Source organism: Mizuhopecten yessoensis, unplaced genomic scaffold (assembly GCF_002113885.1).
Source record: "Mizuhopecten yessoensis strain PY_sf001 unplaced genomic scaffold, ASM211388v2 scaffold10777, whole genome shotgun sequence".
Lineage (NCBI taxonomy): Eukaryota > Metazoa > Mollusca > Bivalvia > Pectinida > Pectinidae > Mizuhopecten > Mizuhopecten yessoensis.
The window spans coordinates 152,949-170,642 of NW_018408716.1; the positions used below are offsets into that span (position 1 = coordinate 152,949).

Consider the following 17,694-nt stretch of genomic DNA (forward strand, 5'->3'; position numbering starts at 1 on the left):
ATACATACCCTTACGTAATATGGAATATATACCCTTACGTAATATGGAATACATACCCTTACGTAATATGGAATATATTCCCTTACGTAATATGGAATATATACTCTTACGTAATATGGATTACATACCCTTACGTAATATGGAACGTATACCCTTACGTAATATGGAATACATACCCTTATGTCATATGGAATACATAGCCTTACGTAATATGGAATATATACCCTTACGTAATATGGAATACACACCCTTACGTAATATTGAATATATACCCTTACGTAAAATGGAATACATACCCTTACGTAATATGGAATACATCCCCTTACGTAATATGGAATACATACCCTTACGTAATATGGAATATTTACCCTTACGTAATATGGAATACACACCCTTACGTAATATTGAATATATACCCTTACGTAAAATGGAATACATACCCTTACGTAATATTGAATACATACCCTTACGTAATATGGAATACATACGCTTACGTAATATGGAATACATACCCTTACGTAATATGGAATATATACCCTTATGTAATATGGAATACATACCCTTACGTAATATGGAATATATACCCTTACGTAATATGGAATATATACCCTTACGTAATATGGAATACATACCCTTACGTAATAGGAGATATGCCCGAGAAGTCCTTTTTTCTTTATGAGTTCCAAATACAGGTCACTTCCGTTGTCTTAAAGCTATACTTAACAGAAGGTATAGCTCTCGTTCGTCAAATATGATAATTTACTGAATTGTGTTCTATAAATAAACCAAATCTGTTTCTGAGGAGTTTCCGAAATAACTCCGGTAAGAATTTTGGCTGAATGACTCACCGTTACGTACAAAAGCACAGCTCCTATAAGTATTATTTCCAGCAGTGTCCACATCCCACTGACCATTACCTGTAAACCGAAATAAAAACAGTTACTGACCAGTGAAAACAGTTACTGACCAATAGTTGCAAACATTTGTATCCTTAAAGGTGGATTAAAATAATGCTACATGCAAACTATCAGTATCTATTCAATTCAATTCAATTCAATTCAATTCAATTTATTAACAAATGCACATTGCATATAGGCGTACAGAAATATACATATAGATAAATACTTTACAAACATCTTGTACAATGGCGGAGAACATATGCAATAGATTCAATTCCATACATAATATTTACAAATTATGAAATTGGCATAAGTTTGGGAAAACTTTAAGGTTTTCCTAAGGTAACTTAGCGGACTCTTATGAAGCATAATTTAGTTGCATAATTTAGTCGTTTAGGAAATAATACAAATAAAGCCTTAATCTAACCAAATTTCTGGGAAATAACAAAACTTCAAAATCAATCATACAACCTCAACATGAAGGTAGAACGAATACTATATATTATATAATGAAATGAGATTATAACTTATTGTGAAATAAAAGACATAGATCTCAATCGCATTGTACAGTGACAAAACGTTTATAGCAAGAATTTGATACAGCTTATATTTCATAATATACGACTTCTCTTAACAGTTACCTGAATCAAGTACTTACTTAAATTTCTAATAAGTTTAAAATTTTTGCTAGACAGTAGCTCTATTAATTTAAACACAGAAGGACGAATACGATAATATGGCTTGATATACGATACTCTTAATTCTAAAAACACAGGACACATAAGAATGAAATGAAAATCGTCTCGACATCTCCAAGATCACATAAAGTACACAATCTCTGGTTTCGAGGCACTGCATTATATCTACCTCTCTCTATATTAAGTTTATGTGCTTGCAATCTATATTTCGCAAGAATACATTTATTTTTTCTAAATAGCGGTTTTGTAAAATACCATTGGAGATCAAAACGGTCAACAATGTGTTTATACAACAAACATTTTGAAGATGTCTCGAATATGTTTCTCATTTTCTGAATAAAAGTATCCTTTATGCGTTGTATATATAATAATAAAAAAGATTTCTCATTTGGTACACATTGTGCCAACCACACATCTCCAAAACCCAACGTACACAAATCACGTCTCAGATGATAAACCCAATTTGCTTTACAATTTGCTTTCCTGTTATAAAGCTCTAAAAGTTCATCGTAACGGCCCTCAAAATACAGTTATTAGTCTTTAATATTTGCAGCCAGTACTTTACAATAGCAATCCTACGCTGTATATGCAAAGGGTAACGATCAAGTTCAAAACACACCATGGCATTATTTACTGTTTTCCTGACACCCAATACGGTTTTCAAAAATGATAAATGTCTATTTTTAATCTGCGGTGCAGGACTATAACCCCATACTTCACACCCGTAATTTACAATACATGATATATAAGTATCAAATAAAGATAACTTGGTCTTTTCATTCAACAAAAATCTTTTCGCTTTCCGATTAAGAAGAAAATAAGCTTTCCTTCCTTGTACAGCAATTTTATTCAATGCAATGGTAAATTTACCATTATAATTAAAAACCAAACCTAAATAGCAAAATTGATCTACCACTTCTATAGCTTTACCATCAAAAGTCCACTGCTCGTTTGGATACAATCGTTTACTTTTCCTAAAAACAACTATTTTTGGTTTGTCTACATTTACAGATAAATATAGCTCTATAGCTCTAATTCATTCAAAAGAAAAGAATCTGTTTAAAATATGAATATGACATTTGACCCCTGTGAGTCATTGAAAGTCCAAAAAGGTAATTAAGTTAAACAAAGTTTAAAGCCCTTCATCAAACACGAAATTTGCCAAATATCACCACCCAAGACATTTTGTTTATTGAGATGAGGTCAATTAAAGGTTTAAACACAATTGACTATATGTGACCTTGGAAGTAAGTCAAGGTAAGGCATATGAACAAATTTGATAGCTCTTCATCTCAGCGTTCTGCTGGCTTAATATCACCGCCCTATGCACTTAAGTTCTTCAGTAGGTGTTTCAAACCCTTCATATTTTTGACACATTTGACAGCCGATAACTTATAATATTAAGATCATTCATTTGGACAAACCTCATAGCTCTATATCTGAGCATGTAACTGGCCACATATCATCATCCTACGCTTTTTAATTATTCAGAATAAGTCGTTCAATGTTTTCAACACATTTTTGACATTTAATCAATTCAATAAACGTTTCTAACATGTTTGCCTCAGTGACCTTGGATATGGGTGAAGGTCATTCATTGAACAAACATGATAGGTTTCCACCAATCATGTACCTATCCAAACATCATGACCCTAGGCCTTTTGATTAATCATCAGAAGTTGTTTAAAAGTTATTTTTAAGACAATTGAACCATGTGACCTTGCATATTTCAACAACGTGGCAAATGATGTTCAATTCAACAATTGACCCCTGTGTCCTAGAAAATGTATGAAGATCAATCATTTGAAAAACATAGTAGTCCTTCGTCCCTGCATGCTACTGACCAAACATCATCACACTCGCCATTTTGAATATTGAAAAGAAGCAATTTAAGGTGGGTCCATCCTTCTCAAATTTAGCGCCACTACGCAGGAGGCTGCGCTTGTTGGCTAAATTTCAGAATGATGAATGATTTACGGTAACCTAACGACACCACGCTTGGATTTAAAAAGTGTCATCAACAATTATTAACAATAATTAAGAACGTCAAAAATATTGAAAACTATCCAGTGCGACCATCTTTTATATTTAAGTAATCGTATTTAATGTGATATTGAACTCCCGTAAATAAGAACGAAAGTCGTTTACACCGGAAGTTTACCATCGCAGCCGATGACAGCGATATGACAGCTGCTGAGGATGAAGTCTGAAAGTGAAAGAATATTTGCTTTCCATTGTTATTGCTCACTTATCGACATGTTGAAAAGACTAAACGATACTCAGAGTTTTTTTTATCATCACATGAACGGAATAGGTCATTTCGTACAATGGAAGAATTATGACCGTTACCCATCACACTGACGGCGACACTGCCGGTGCAGAGAAGGCCGGGTATTAATATTAGTTCTATTCTCTACTGTACTGGAGGTCTTGACGTTGAAAATTTCCTTCGAAGCATTACAGCTATTCCGTCTTGACTGTTGACAGAGATTTTGTTCAGAAATAATTAATGCATGACAGTGTAAACAGCTTCAAGTGATACGACAGAACGTCTGAAAACCGAGGCTGCAACTGAAAACTGAAAATGTCTCGAGTCATCGTCAATGACCCATACCGAACCATAGCATTCGGACACGAGAAGACGAGTTTCTACAATGAGGTAAAATTTACAGTGTCGTATTCAAAACAGTGCTCAGGCGTTTGTGCAGATTGTCAGATTGTCTACTCTCTTATCATACTCTCAGCAAACCCTAGTAAACCCTAGCTGCGATGACGTAGCTTTTCTGACGACGAGAGATTCTTTTTATATGATGCGTCGGCCCCCCACAGGAGGCCGGGTATATTACTATTAGTACTAGGGAATATCCTGACCAAACTCTTTTGATGTAGGACATCACATCGCACACAGTGTGTGGTTTCTCCGTGTACACCAGTTGGCAAATGGGGAGGGGGGGGGGGGGGGGGGGGGGGGTAATTATAATAAGAGCCATGGACAGCTTTCAAGATTGAGGAAAAACAGTGGTAGGAAATACATTACAGGTAATTTTTCTTCATTTTTTTTTTCATGTGTTTTAGATTTATTCAGTTTTCAGTGCATTATACTCTTTTCCATGTAATCTCTGTGTTAGGGGTGGAATTTTGTTAAGAATATATCTTACCAGGTTGCATTTCAACTTAAAACATCAAAGGGACCAATTTCATTAAAAGATTTTAAAATTAGTAAACAAATCACTTTATTTCTTATTGTATTTGTAGTGTATTGTGTACAGAGTATCAAATGTTTATTTAGGGAATCTCTCGTCGAAAAATGTAATGGGACACTGGTGAGCTAACTTACTTCCTCATAGATTTAGCAAAACATATTATACATGTCATATTTTTCAATATGGATTGTTAAATAGACTGTTTTTAAAAGTCACATTGTCTTATTTTAATAAGACTGTATTCTACATGTATATATATATATATATATTATAAAAAAAAATTTCTTAACAACGAGTCTTTAGTACTTTCATCTCTTCTAGGAGATTCTTCAGACTCAAGAATTCTTGAGAGTCTGAAGAATCTCCTAGAAGAGATGAAAGTACTAAAGACTCGTTGTAAAGAATTTTTCGTTTTATGATATTTCTTCGTCCGTAAGGATCATTTTTCTGATTTATAATATATATATATATATTTATTTCTAGCTTATCTACTACCATGAAAGTAAATAGTATCAATATTTATCATTCCTGTAAGTATGGTTGAAGATCAGGTATAATTATGCAGTATTATTATAATTTGATGCAGTAATTTTCTAAATTATGACTTATGTGATTATCAATAATATATTGTAAAGCACTACACCAATAGACATAATTATATGTACATGTAATTGTAATATGGATGTAGCATACCAAGTTTTTTTTCAAATCATTAAATTATTTTTCCATTTTTTATGCAGAAAGCCTTATGTAAGAAGACACCAGGATAGAAACAAAACTCTGGACAATTTGTTGTAAAAAAAAAATCAAATACATAGGTCCTGCAAATGTGTTATTAATTTGATACATAAAATTCATACTACAATGTACATACTACAATGTACATACTCCAAAGACAAATATTTGTATCTTTACTTCTTATTCTGTATTATGTTTCAAAAATGTTTTTATAAGTGTTTTATTCATTTTTTTCTCTATTGTTATAAAATGACTAAAATACATAGTACGTTAACTTGGTAAATATTAATAACTCTCCAAGAATTTATTTCTCTGTGAATTTTCTCTCAGGAATTCTGGTTCAGATTCATATTCCGAATCTGATATTACACTTGTAATTTATTCTCAAATTCAAGTCATGTTTTAATTTCTTGTGTTATGAATGAGAGTGCACAGAACTGGATTCAGCTTGAATATCAAATGTACATTTCAACTTTATTTCAAGGTGTTTATAATAGTTTATCATGCATGTGTAACCAGACACTTTTGTGCTCATTTGAAATATACATGCACATAGAACATATCTTCATAAATTACTTTGCAAGCAGCTTTGACCCCCTCTCACCCACCCCCACACAAGTACATTGTAAATGTGCAACCATCTCCAACCACCTCCTCATGTTAGTCTCAGAATTCCCTACTGGGGACTAGAATGTTAATGCCTACACTACTGATTCTGGTGATATGTTCCATTCTTTGGTGGATCTTGGGAAGAAGGGTGCAATATATTCTTCTAGTTTGTTTCTCTGTCCTGTCTTAGCATGTGCTGTCCTCAAATTCTGCAGTCACCTGTTGTGAACTATACTACTGGAACTGCTTTAACAACCTGTATGTGTTAATGATGGTCAACAAGATATTGACATTTAATGCTCTGTGTGACCAAAAGAGTAATAGCAAGGAATACAGTGTAACAGTTATGTCCAACATGTGTTATTGTTTACATTGAATTGTCATGTATTAAAATCAGTTTTTAAAACATTTCTAATGACAGAAGTATGTAATGCTCAGTGTATAAAAAAAAGTGTAAGACATATGACCAAAATAATTTGCGAAACTAATTTTTAGTTCCGGAAACTTGTATGACGACATATTCTGCTCGTAGTCTGTAACACTGTACGGTACCGTGTTTCGAACTCAAGATTTTTCAAGATTTAGACTCGATTGTCTATGTTACGATAAATATACAGCAATAATTAGATGTAGACCAGGTAATGGTAGCAAATATTTGTTCAATATGAATTTCATATACCGACCTGCATATACAGAAACTACACAACAAACAGTGAAATCAAGCACATCATGTCTGGAATGCTGCGCTAGCATTGTGTACGGAAATATAATTTCGTTTAATATGAAAAAGCAAAGCCTTAAAAGAGCGTAGCTTTTGTTGATCTCTGATATTTACTGATTAAGAATACAACTTTCAGAATGAAATAAGATAAACTTTATGTAAAGTCGGCTAGTCGAGGAATAACAATAAAACACAAGCTCTAATGAGATTAAGACCGACATAACAATAGGTTTTGTATAAAGTCCGTTCTGGGAAGTATGGCAGCGCGTCCGTTTTTGAACATTATTTAACTATCCTGTCGGAAGATCGGATGGCCAAACGAGCCTTGCCATTGGGTTAGTTCGGCCAGACATTCGGGTAAGTTCGGCCCCCATTGGAATCAGCTTAATTATGACGTCATAAAGCATGCAACGTCAGATTTTACCGCCAATTTTATGACTTTTTGTGTTACATGGGCCGAACTTGCTACGGTATCATTGGCCGAAACTGTCCGGGCCCAAATTGATATTTCATTAAATTCTTATCGTGCAGCCAATGGTAGTGAGTGATTGGCTTGGCTTTTATGTATTATCATTTGAAGCTGTCAGTGTCTTACACGTTTGACTGTAAAAAAGGAGCAATTCCGTGTTAAAAAGTTCACATAACTAGAAGCGAGATCATGATTTTCTTTCTACCCTCTCAAAAGCAATTTTCTCCTGTTAAGTCATTTTACATTAGAGTTTTCCTCGCCATTTTTTCGTCGTTGAATGCCCCCAGCCAACTAAACTGCTAAGATCCTTAAACTTGTTAATATTAGCTCAAAAACAAAAATATCAGGGATGGCCGAACTTGCCCCGTTCTTCCGTATGTAGATTTTTTTATACCGTTGATGATTGGTAAAAATGTATTCACAATATATTTTTTGCATCAATGACGCAATTTTCTTCCAGTCAAAGCTGAATAGATATTTGTTCTTGTGCGTAACGTATATGATGGGTCGGTGGCGCAGTGGACAGCGCACTCGTCTTCATTAAGATGTTTGAATTCAATCCCGGTCACCTGCCCGACCACGCGGGTTACATTTTTGACGGTGTGTATAATAATATGACATAATGTTGCCTTTTACGCATTAAAATAGGAATAGGCAAAATGGGGTGGGGGAACGGAGTTCTAACTGCAAGTGAGCGAAATTGCAAATTTTCCCCACATTTGTGTATGCTTACCGAAAAACATATATACGTGGCTGTCTTCTGTCAAAGTTTTATAAAATTGACATGGGTTTTGATAGCATTTTTGCTTGTTTTTAATGCATTTGTTCGATGTAAATTTGTTAAAAAATGGATTTTGAAGAGAATGGATGGCCACGAAAATGAATAAATAAAGCAAATATAATCATTTTTGTTTTATTTTTGCTTTTGTTAATGCATAACGTAATGTTTTAAAAAAATTCAATTTGTTGGTAACTCAATTCATGTAGATATTGTAGAAAACAAATTTTTACTTAATTTTCATATTTGGGGGGAAATTGCAGAAAAGTCGCTACCTTACAGCTGAAATATCTCAAAAAGCAAGCCGAGCACCCCCTTTTTCTTTTCATATATAGAATCTACGTAAAAAATGCAAGAAAATAAGCCTAATAAGAAAAATGACATGGGTTTTTCCAAAAGGATGGACCCACCTTAAAGTTTTTAAGATATTCGAACCCTTTAACCATGGACATAACTCAAGATCATTCATTTGAAAAAAAAGTCGATGAACGATGGTCAACGGACGCCGCGCTACAGCATAAGCAGCAGTTTCCTACTAGTAAAAACAGTTTCTGACCAAAACCTGTAAAACCTATAAAAGCAAAATGTTACGTTGACAAGTGTGATACGTTTGAAACGTTATACTTCTAAAAGACTCTCGCACATCTATGACCAAGTGTTCATAAAGCGAAGCTGAATTGAGTCATTTCGGTACATATATAACAACAATTGTACATACGTTTCCAGCATAGCCGAAATCGACATCGATTTTATGAACAACTCGTACACATTTTACACCTTTGTGTGCATACGCTTCGTTGGTCATTTGTCTGATGAAGGTGACAGTGCATCGAAACGTAAAAAGAACTTCTCATAACTCTAAAAGATAAAGATTATATAAAAAAAAACTTTATTGACCCAGTTCTCGGTATACGTTCCAAACGTGAAACAGATGCTTACAGATGTACGAGTACTCGCCATGAGTTCCAAACGTCTAATGGTTGTTGATTATAAAAAAAGAGAATGATCGGTACTCGCAATTATGTTCCAAACGTCTTACAGAGACTGGTTAGAGCAGTGTTTGTATATCTTCTGTTATTACGGCTAATTTGACAACATAATCGAAGACTTACGGATCAGTAAAACAGTGCAAATCATGAAAAAAAAAATCAAGTTTACAGGATATGTTAGATCTGACATCGCCTGCTATGAAATTAGACTTTGTAAACATTAAAAAAAAAAAATCCACATACATCTGTCATACCAGAAATGCCCCTGTACACTATGAATATGGAATCGGCACTTTTAAGGAGACTCACTGGTCAGATATTTGTTCGGTTCCTGTCAATGCCAACAGTTGCACAGTTAAGGCTTTTACACATTCTGACTTTACGAGAACAAAAATCTAAATAAATCAGCTTGCTTATCAGTAGTACAAGCAATTGAGGCAATAATCTAAAGATGCGAAATCAAAGATGTCTGATGTCATTTTTGATCATCCGATCCATCTCAAATTTGAACTTACATAACTATGTAAAACGGGGAGCATGCAAACCAATGTTTGCCATCATACTTTCAGTAATTCATGAGAGTAACAGACTTCAAATTTACAATCAAAGATGTATGTCTGGCGGCCCTGTTGTTTTTCGAATAATCTCACAACGTATATATCATCTTGTGCATAAAGAATAGATCTTTCGATCCATGTGCGACATGTGTGTGAAAGTGACGATTTGTTTCTAAAATATCAGTTTGAAGTGCGCTCCGGGCGCGGGTCGCATATTTCCCGCATATTATAGAGGGCCGGAGTTCTGACGTTAATCGACGACAGACCGATATGAAAAAAGTCGATAAAACGTCAGAATAATTCGGACTACACTGACTAACTGACGGACGACGCTTGACAGCTGACGACCTATTGACTAACCGACAGACGGACGCTTGACCACGGACGACACACTGACTAAATGACAGACGGACGCTGGACCGCATACGACCCATCGACCAAATGTCAACCAGAAGCTCGACCGCGGACGACCCACAGACTAACTGACAGACGGACGCTGGACTGCATACGACCCATTGACTAACTGACAGGCGAATGCTGGACCACGGGCGACCCACATAAATGTACTAATTGACAGACGGACGCTTGACCGCGGACGAACCATTGACTAACTGACAGACGGACGCTTGACCACGGACGACCCATTGACTAAATGACACACGGACGCTTGATCACGGACGACACACTGAGTAACTGACAGACGGACCCTTGACCACGAACGACCCATTGACTAACTGACAGACGGAGCCTTGACCACGGCCGATACACTGACTAAATGACAGACGGACGCTTGACCGCATACACCCCATTGACTAAATGACAGACGGACGGTTGACAACGGACGACACAGTGACTAAATGACAGACGGACCCTTGACCGTATTCGACCCATTGACTAAATGACAGACGGACGCTTGACCACGGACGACACACTGACTAACTGACAGGCGGACGCTTGACCACGGACGACCCATTGACTAACTGACAGACGTACCCTTGACCACGGACGACCCATTGATTAACTGACAGACGGACCCCTGACCACGGTCTACACACTGACAAAATGACAGACAGACGCTTGACCACGGACGACCCATTGACTAACTGACAGACGGACCCTTGACCACGGACGACCCATTGACTAACTGACAGACGGACGTTTAACCACGGACGACACAATGACTAACTGACGGACGGACGCTTGACCGCGGACGACCCATTGACTAACCGACAGACGGACGCTTGACCACGGACGACACACTGACTAAATGACAGACGGACGCTGGACCGCATACGACCCATCGACCAAATGTCAGACGGAAGCTCGACCGCGGACGACCCATTGACTAACTGACAGACGGATGCTTGAACACGGGCGACCCACAGACTAACTGACAGACGGTCGCTGGACTGCATACGACCCATTGACTAACTGACAGGCGAATGCTGGACCACGGGCGACCCACATAAATGTACTAATTGACAGACGGATGCTTGACCAAGGGCGACCCACAGACTAACTGACAGGCGGACGCTGGACCACGGACGACCCGTTGACTAACTGACAGACGGACGCTGGACCCCGGACGACACACTGACTAACAGACAGGCGGACGCTTGACCACGGACGACCCATTGACTAACTGACCGACGGACCCTTGACCACGGTCGACCCATTGACTAACTGACAGACGGACCATTGACCACGATCGACACACTGACTAAATGACAGACGGACGCTTACCACGGACGACACACTGACTAACTGACAGACGGACGATGGACTGCATACGACCCATTACTAAATGACAGACGGACGCTTGATCACGGACGACACACTGACTAACTGACAGACGGACGCTTCACCACAAACGACACAGTGACTAACTAACAGGCGGACGCTTGACCACGGACGACACACTGACTAACTGACAGACGGACGCTTGACCACGGACGACACAGTGACTAACTGACAGACGGACCCTTGACCACGGGCGACCAACATACTAATTGACAGACGGACGCTTAATCACGGACGACCCATTGACTAACTGACACATGGACGTTTAACAACGGACGAAACACTGACTAACTGGCGGACGGACGCTTGACCGCGGACGACCCATTGACTAACCGACAGACGGACTATTGACCACAGACGACACACTGACTAAATGACAGACGGACGCTGGACCGCATACGACCCATCGACCAAATGTCAGAAGGAAGCTCGACCGCGGACGACCCATTGACTAACTGACAGACGGATGCTTGACCACGGGGGACCCACAGACTAACTGACAGGCGGACGCTGGACCACGGACGACCCATTGACTAAATGACACACGGACGCTTGATCACGGACGATACACTGAGTTACTGACAGACGGACCCTTGACCACGAACGACCCATTGACTAACTGACAGACGGAGCCTTGACCACGGCCGATACACTGACTTAATGACAGACGGACGCTTGACCACGGACGACACACCGACTAACTGACAGACGGACCCTTAACCACGGACGATACACTGACTAAATGACAGACGGGGGCTTGATCACGGACGACACAATGACTAACTGACAGGCGGATGCTGGACCACGGGCGACCCACATACAAATTGACAGACGGACGCTTGATCACGGACGACCCATTGACTAACTGACACATGGGCGCTTGACCACGGACGACACACTGACTAACTGACAGACGGACGATTGACTGCATACGACCCATTGACTAAATGACAGACGGACGCTTGATTACGGACGACACACTGACTCACTGACAAACGGACGCTTGACCACGGAGGACCCATTGACTAAATGACAGGCGGACGCTGGACCACGGGCGACTCACATACTAATTGACAGACGGACGCTTGATCACGGCCGACCCATTGACTAACTGACACATGGACGCTTGACCACGGACGACACACTGACTAACTGACGGACGGACGCTTGACCGCGGACCACCCATTGACTAACTGACAGACGGACGCTTGACCACGGACGACACACTGACTAAATGACAGACGGACGCTGGACCGCATACGACCCATCGACCAAATGTCAGACGGACGCTCGACCGCGGACGACTCATTGGCTAACTGACAAACGGATGCTTGACCACGGGCGACCCACAGACTAACTGACAGGCGGACGCTGGACCACGGACGACCCATTGACTAAATGACAGACGGACGCTGGACTGCATACGACCCATTGACTAACTGACAGGCGGATGCTGGACCACGGGCGACCCACATACTAACTGACGGACGGACGCTTGGCCGTGGACGACCCATTGACTAACTGACAGACGGACGCTTGACCACGGACGACACACTGACTAAATGACAGACGGACGCTGGACCGCATACGACCCATCGACCAAATGTCAGACGGACGCTCGACCGCGGACGACTCATTGGCTAACTGACAAACGGATGCTTGACCACGGGCGACCCACAGACTAACTGACAGGCGGACGCTGGACCACGGACGACCCATTGACTAAATGACAGACGGACGCTGGACTGCATACGACCCATTGACTAACTGACAGGCGGATGCTGGACCACGGGCGACCCACATACTAACTGACGGACGGACGCTTGGCCGTGGACGACCCATTGACTAACTGACAGACGGACGCTTGACCACGGACGACACACTGACTAAATGACAGACGGACGCTGGACCGCATACGACCCATCGACCAAATGTCAGACGGACGCTCGACCGCGGACGACTCATTGACTAACTGACAGACGGATGCTTGACCACGGGCGACCCACAGACTAACTGACAGGCGGACGCTGGACCACGGACGACCCATTGACTAAATGACAGACGGACGCTGGACTGCATACGACCCATTGACTAACTGACAGGCGGATGCTGGACCACGGGCGACCCACATTCTAACTGACGGACGGACGCTTGGCCGCGGACGACCCATTGACTAATTGACAGACGGACGCTTGACCACGGACGACACACTGACTAAATGACGGACGGACGCTGGACCGCATACGACCCATCGACCAAATGTCAGACGGAAGCTCGACCGCGGACGACCCATTGACTAACTGACAGGCGGATGCTGGACCACGGGCGACCCACAGACTAACTGACAGGCGGACGCTGGACCAGGGACGACCCATTGACTAAATGACAGACGGACGCTGGACTGCATACGACCCATTGACTAACTGACAGGCGGATGCTGGATCACGGGCGACCCACTAACTGAATGACAGACGGACGCTTGATCACGGACGACACACTGAGTAACTGACAGACGGACGCTGGACCCCGGACGACCCACATACTAATTGACAGACGGACGCTTGACCACAGCCGACCCATTGACTAAATGACAAACGGACGCTTGATCACGGACGACACATTGAGTAACTGACAGACGGACGCTGGACCCCGGACGACACACTGACTAACTGACAGGCGGACGCTTGACCACGGACGACCCATTGACTAACTGACCGACGGACCCTTGACCACGGTCGACCCATTGACTAACTGACAGACGGACCCTTGACCACGGTCAACACACTGACTAAATGACAGACGGACGATTACCACGGACGACACACTGACTACCTGACAGACGGACGATGGACTGCATACGACCCATTACTAAATGACAGACGGACGCTTGATCACGGACGACACACTGACTAACTGACAGACGGACGCTTCACCACGGACGACACAGTGACTAACTAACAGGCGGACGCTTGACCACGGACGACACACTGACTTACTGACAGACGGACGCTTGACCACGGACGACACAGTGACTAACTGACAGACGGACCCTTGACCACGGGCGACCAACATACTAATTGACAGACGGACGCTTAATCACGGACGACCCATTGACTAACTGACACATGGACGTTTAACCACGGACGAAACACTGACTAACTGACGGACGGACGCTGGACCGCATACGACCCATCGACCAAATGTCAGAAGGAAGCTCGACCGCGGACGACCCATTGACTAACTGACAGACGGATGCTTGACCACGGGGGACCCACAGACTAACTGACAGGCGGACGCTGGACCACGGACGACCCATTGACTAAATGACACACGGACGCTTGATCACGGACGACACACTGAGTAACTGACAGACGGACCCTTGACCACGAACGACCCATTGACTAACTGACAGACGGAGCCTTGACCACGGCCGATACACTGACTTAATGACAGACGGACGCTTGACCACGGACGACACACCGACTAACTGACAGACGGACCCTTAACCACGGACGATACACTGACTAAATGACAGACGGACGCTTGATCACGGACGACACACTGACTAACTGACAGACGGACGCTTGACCACGGACGACACATTGACCAACTGACAGGCTGATGCTGGACCACGGGCGACCCACATACAAATTGACAGACGGACGCTTGATCACGGACGACCCATTGACTAACTGACACATGGGCGCTTGACCACGGACGACACACTGACTAACTGACAGACGGACGCTGGACTGCATACGACCCATTGACTAAATGACAGACGGACGCTTGATTACGGACGACACACTGACTAACTTGACAAACGGACGCTTGACCACGGACGACCCATTGACTAACTTGACAAACGGACGCTGGACCACGGGCGACTCACATACTAATTGACAGACGGACGCTTGATCACGGACGACCCATTGACTAACTGACACATGAACGCTTGACCACGGACGACACACTGACTAACTGACGGACGGACGCTTGACCGCGGACCACCCATTGACTAACTGACAGACGGACGCTTGACCACGGACGACACACTGACTAACTTGACAAACGGACGCTTGACCACGGACGACCCATTGACTAACTTGACAAACGGACGCTGGACCACGGGCGACTGACATACTAATTGACAGACGGACGCTTGATCACGGACGACACATTTAGTAACTGACAGACGGACGCTGGACCCCGGACGACACACTGACTAACTGACAGACGGACGCTGGACTGCATACTACCCATTGACTAACTGACAGGCGGATGCTGGACCACGGGCGACCCACATACTAACTGACGGACGGACGCTTGGCCGTGGACGACCCATTGACTAACTGACAGACGGACGCTTGACCACGGACGACACACTGACTAACTGACGGACGGACGCTTGACCACGGACGACCCATTGACTAAATGACAGACGGACGCTGGACTGCATACTACCCATTGACTAACTGACAGGCGGATGCTGGACCACGGACGACCCATTGACTAAATGACAGACGGACGCTGGACGGCATACGACCCATTGACTAACTGACAGGCGGATGCTGGACCACGGACGACCCATTGACTAAATGACAGACGGACGCTGGACTGCATACGACCCATTGACTAACTGACAGGCGGATTCTGGACCACGGGCGACCCACATACTAACTAACGGACGGACGCTTGGCCACGGACGACCCATTGACTAACTGACAGACGGACGCTTGACCACGGACGACCCACTGACTAAATGTCAGACGGACGCTGGACCGCATACGACCCATCGACCAAATGTCAGACGGACGCTGGACCACGGACGACCCATTGACTAACTGACAGACGGACGCTTGACCACGGACGACACACTGACTAAATGACAGACGGACGCTGGACCGCATACGACCAATCGACCAAATGTCAGACGGACGCTGGACCACGGACGACTCATTGACTAACTGACAGACGGATGCTTGACCACGGGCGACCCACAGACTAACTGACAGACGGACGCTTGATCACGGACGACACACTGAGTAACTGACAGACGGACGCTGGACCCCGGACGACACAGTGACTAACTGACAGACGGACGCTTCACCATGGACGACCCACTGACTAACTGATAGACGGACCTCAGAGCACGGACATAAAGCGACTTGAACAGACCGTCATCTGCTGATGATCAGCTAAACTGCGATATGATAAAAGTCGTTTACAAACCATGTGTTATATTTACAGTAAATAAATGAGAAACATTAGTACATTAACTAAATAAGTATACACCTTTAGATCAGTTACCATGTGGAGGAGCCATTATTAATTATCATATGAAATTTGATCAATATTGTTGAATCCACTATTTTTTTATAATCTTTATTTAAGAAACAACACTTACATGTACGAAACTAGTTATTGAAACTTGTATGAATCAATAAATTAATCAAACATGTTAATCTCTGTACTTTGCTGAATTTTACACGAAAACAAACCTTTCATTTAGAACATTTAGAAAAGCATTGCAAAATGTATAAACTTATAAAAAGAAAGACCCAAGCAAATTCTATGGTATGCCAGAATGTAAATACTAGACAAGCGGCCCAATGGGCCTGCATCGCTCACCTGGTATTCATTTCACACTTGTAACCTTAAAAGTAATCTTAAATAAAGCTACAGGCAAAATATAAGTATTTACAACTAAAAGTCATTCAAAGGAACCCGTTAAAAGATTTAAAAACATTTGACCCTTGTGATCTTGAAAGTCGAACAAGGTCATTACGTTAAACATATTTTATAGCCCTTCATCTCAGCATGCAACTTGCAAAACATCACTACCCTAGATATTGTGTTTATTGAGATTAGGTAATATAAATGTTTATACATATTTGACTAAATGTGACCTTGAAAGTTGGACAAGGTCATTCATCCAAGCACACTACTAACCAAATATCAACATTCTAGTCCGAATGATTATTCAGAAGAAGTTGTTTAAAGTTTTAAACATATTTGACCATGTGACCTTGAATATGAGTGAAGGTCATTCATTTAAACAAACTTGGCAGCTCTTCATCCTAGAAGGCTACTGGCCAAATATCAATATCCTGGTTCTTAAGGTTATTCAGAAAAATTCGTTTTAAGATTTTAAACGTATTTGACCCCTGTGACCTTGAAATTTGGTCAAAGTCATTACTTGAACAAACTTTGTAGCACTTCATCCCAGCATG

General features: G+C 42.1%; 1 protein-coding gene across 1 annotated transcript in view; it reads right to left on the minus strand.

The window, feature by feature from the left end:
• Positions 1-719: 719 nt before the first annotated feature.
• LOC110462382 (probable G-protein coupled receptor 158) overlaps positions 720-17,694 on the minus strand; it is a 40,637-nt gene continuing 23,662 nt past the window's right edge. The window contains exon 3 of the mRNA XM_021516321.1: positions 720-917. Coding sequence (XP_021371996.1) covers positions 720-917 — 198 coding nt within the window. The remainder of the gene's footprint in view (positions 918-17,694) is intronic.